Source organism: Morus notabilis, unplaced genomic scaffold (assembly GCF_000414095.1).
Source record: "Morus notabilis unplaced genomic scaffold, ASM41409v2 Scaffold697, whole genome shotgun sequence".
In the NCBI taxonomy this organism is placed as follows: Eukaryota; Viridiplantae; Streptophyta; class Magnoliopsida; order Rosales; family Moraceae; genus Morus; species Morus notabilis.
The window spans coordinates 734614-737977 of record NW_010357121.1 but is presented as its reverse complement, the minus strand read 5'-3'; the positions used below and the strand labels follow the sequence as shown (position 1 = coordinate 737977).

General features: G+C 31.7%; 1 protein-coding gene across 1 annotated transcript; it reads right to left on the bottom strand.

The window, feature by feature from the left end:
* Window positions 1-333: 333 nt before the first annotated feature.
* LOC112091722 lies at window positions 334-3176 on the bottom strand. Its single transcript, XM_024165988.1, has 6 exons — window positions 2843-3176; window positions 2645-2756; window positions 2214-2383; window positions 1118-1397; window positions 846-1015; window positions 334-700 (listed from the first exon to the last, which is right to left on the bottom strand). Exons 1-6 carry the CDS (start codon window positions 3108-3110, stop codon window positions 552-554), a joined length of 1149 nt encoding a protein of 382 aa, XP_024021756.1. The 5' UTR covers window positions 3111-3176; the 3' UTR covers window positions 334-551.
* Between the last annotated feature and the right edge of the window lie 188 nt (window positions 3177-3364).

Genomic DNA, 3364 nt, shown 5'->3' with positions numbered 1-3364 from the left:
AAATACTAATTACATATTTAATATAAAAAAGTATGACATGTTATGTTATTTTTATTTTTACTTCAATGCATAATGTTATTTGAAATGCTAAATATATTTTTTGTCATAATCATTATGCTTTAAAAGTTGTAAAAATAAATTTTTATTTTTAAAATAACTAGAAAATACAAAAGTTGTAATAATTACATAAAAAGTAAATATTTCAACTAATAACAATCAAGTGTCAAATTTCTCATATGTTATATTTAGTGAGAAATTTGCTACAAAAGTATATCATATGGAAAATTTAGCACAATAAATAGCATTATATTAGAGAGTTTTTTTACATTCAAGTATTAAATTTACAATTGACACATCAATTATAGAATATGCTCTAAAATAACTCAAGAGAATACCCAAGCATTACCTTTTAAGAGGGAGAAAATGCAGAGCATCCAGTCATAATAAGCAGTTTTACATCTTAAAAAGCAATTTAAGAATATGTTTACAAGTCATAAGCTAAAGCATTAAGAAAATAAAAGAAGAGAAAACTAAAGAAAGCTAGTATTTTACTATTCTAGTGTAACTAAGCCAAGTACTTTAAGCTCTACCTCTATATCGCATTTGTCATCCACCAGAAAACCATTTTCTAAATCTTTAAATTTGGCTTGAGACATGAAATCGCGGAAACCTCGAGCAGCAGATGATATCAGTTTGCTATCTGAGAGAGAGAGAGAGAACAAATCCCAAAGACCAAAACTTGTAAACTTCTTGTGAGAGCTATAACAATACCTAGTTAGCACGACGAGAAAAGAAATGAAGGAAAAAATAAAATATGAATAATTGATAGTTGAGATATCACTCACCACTTCGTTCAACATCATTGCCTTTCTTTTGGTCTACCACGCGGAAAGTGTAATGCACAAATATTTTAGAGCCAAATGGAAGAGTTGAAGAATCCAATTCTACAGCCAAGGTAATATTGTTGTTCCTCTTGCCTTCCTCTTGGTATCCATTTGGATATAACAAAAACCTCCTGAGACAGGACAAAAATAGACCAAATCAATATCATAACAATGTGTATGCCGATTACCGAGTTTTACATAATATAGATAGACAAAGACGGACATTTCCATACCATTTGTAGTCTCCAGCAACAAATAGTTCGGTTTCATAACATTGACATTTTGTTTTCGAAACATTAGCGAAAGTCCAAGCAATCTTGCGAGTCGGAGGATTGTTTATCATTGATAGACTCTCTGCTTTAGTTGTAGTTTTAACGATGAAGACCTCAACACCGAAACTGCAGGTGTCGTTGACAAGGTAACCATTCGAAGGATCGTTAAAAGATTCCAGATCGATGAATTTGACGATACCCCATTGTGTCTTCAGACAGTGAAATCGCCGTACCGTCACATCTGCATATTGCAAGTTTTAAGTGTCACAGAGTTACCAAACATGCCCTGCTACCTAGTTGTGCAGTAAACTTGATCTTAGCAGCATTTGTTCTTATGCTGAAGTGTACACTAATAGCACGCTTATTAAACCATAAAAGAATATAATGAGAAAGGTAATGCGATAAACTATAAATCTCCATATTATGTGGGGCCCACTAAATCTATATTACTAATTTTGAGCCTTTTTGATTGGCTTAAAAAAAGTTACTTTTAACTTATTTAGTCAAAAAGCCGCTTTCGAACCTGTTTGAATGACCAACCGTAAAGTGCTTTTAACTTTTTTAAGCACTTTTGGAACAAGATATCTTCTTAGTGCTTATGAAAAGCTTTTTTATTTACATTTTTAACATTTTATTTGTGAACAACAAATTAAATATCGCATTTATATCCTTTTATTACATTACTCTTGATAATAAGAAGTGTTTTGATTTTTCTTATCTAAACAAGTTGAAAAACTCTTCTTAGATATAAAAACACTTTTTCATGAACTATCCAAACACAAATTAAAAAGTCTCAACTTATACTTATCTTTTTCTACTACTTAAAAACACAAGCACAAGCTCTCCCAAACAGGCCCTTTGTAAGAAAATACATTATTAAATAGGAAAGTAAATCACTCCTTACTTTTCCTTTGTAAGAAAATGACAACTTTAGGAAGTCGAAGGTTAGTAGTCACATCTTTATCTTGGCATTTAGGTTGTCCATACATAACTGATTTAGCATGAAATAAAGAAATCACTTGTATATAAAAAGTAAAAATTTGAAAGAAGAAGCTACCTTGAGCACTAAAGTACTTGTCCCGACGCTGATCGAATACGAAGAAATTGAAAATTGCATTAACTTCCCAACCAGCACGCAGAGAACTTGTTTCCACCATTTCCAAGTAAATAGAAATATGGCCTTCCCCATCCTTGTTCTTGTCCCCAGTTGGGTAGATACACAAGTTCCTGCATTGGAGGTATGAAAATGATAATGACATAAATATCCTTGCTACAAATAATTAAGGAGAGCTAAATGCAATAACTCAAAAATCTACAGAACTAATTGTCTACTGTAAATCTTGTGTGTTCTTACTTGGGAATTTCACATTTGTAAATTAATTGTCTACTGTAAATCTTGTGTGTTCTTACTTGTTTTCTTTTCGTCGAATTTATGCTTTCGGTAACACTTTCATTACTAAAGCAACCAAGGGATCAAATGAAACATACCATTTGTAGCCTCCTGCTTCAAACTCCGAGCTGTATTTCTCTATCGAAGCTTTTGAGAGCAATGAGAAATTCTCAAATTTGAGCAAATGATGACTCGGTACAGCATCTCTTCCTGAAAAGTAATAATAATAATAACAATAATATTATTACTATTAAACTGTTTAAAGTAGGAGTGAAAAGAAAAGGGTTTTACTGTACCTTGAAGTGGATCCGGAAAAGGGCCTATATTTGGCTGTTGCAACAACTTTGGTGAAGAAGGAAAAGATATTTCAACGGTACTTTCTTTGTGGGGTGGTAAAGAATCTGTAGGAAGATTAGTGTGTGGTGGAGAAGAAGGAGCAGTTTGAAATCCAGTGTCGTAATTGGGATTACGACATTCATCTGAAAAGAGATCGTCTTCAGAGAGGAATATGTTAGGAGGAAGAGGAGGCTTCTCCGGTGGTGATGATGGAGGAGGAGATGCCATTGACAATCACAGAGTTTAACAACAAGTCTTCACTCAAGTCAAGAGAAGTCCAATAGATGTTTCACTGCTTTGTCTTTTTTTATTTTGATAATTCATCATTGAAAAACTCACTCAATAACAATCACCTACTCACTTTGCTTTTTTTTTTTAAATGCATTTAATAATTTTATTAATAGATTATTTTTAATATAAAAAAAAATTTTAATATTTTTTTATAAAATAAAAATAAAAATAAAAATAAAAAATAATTAAAA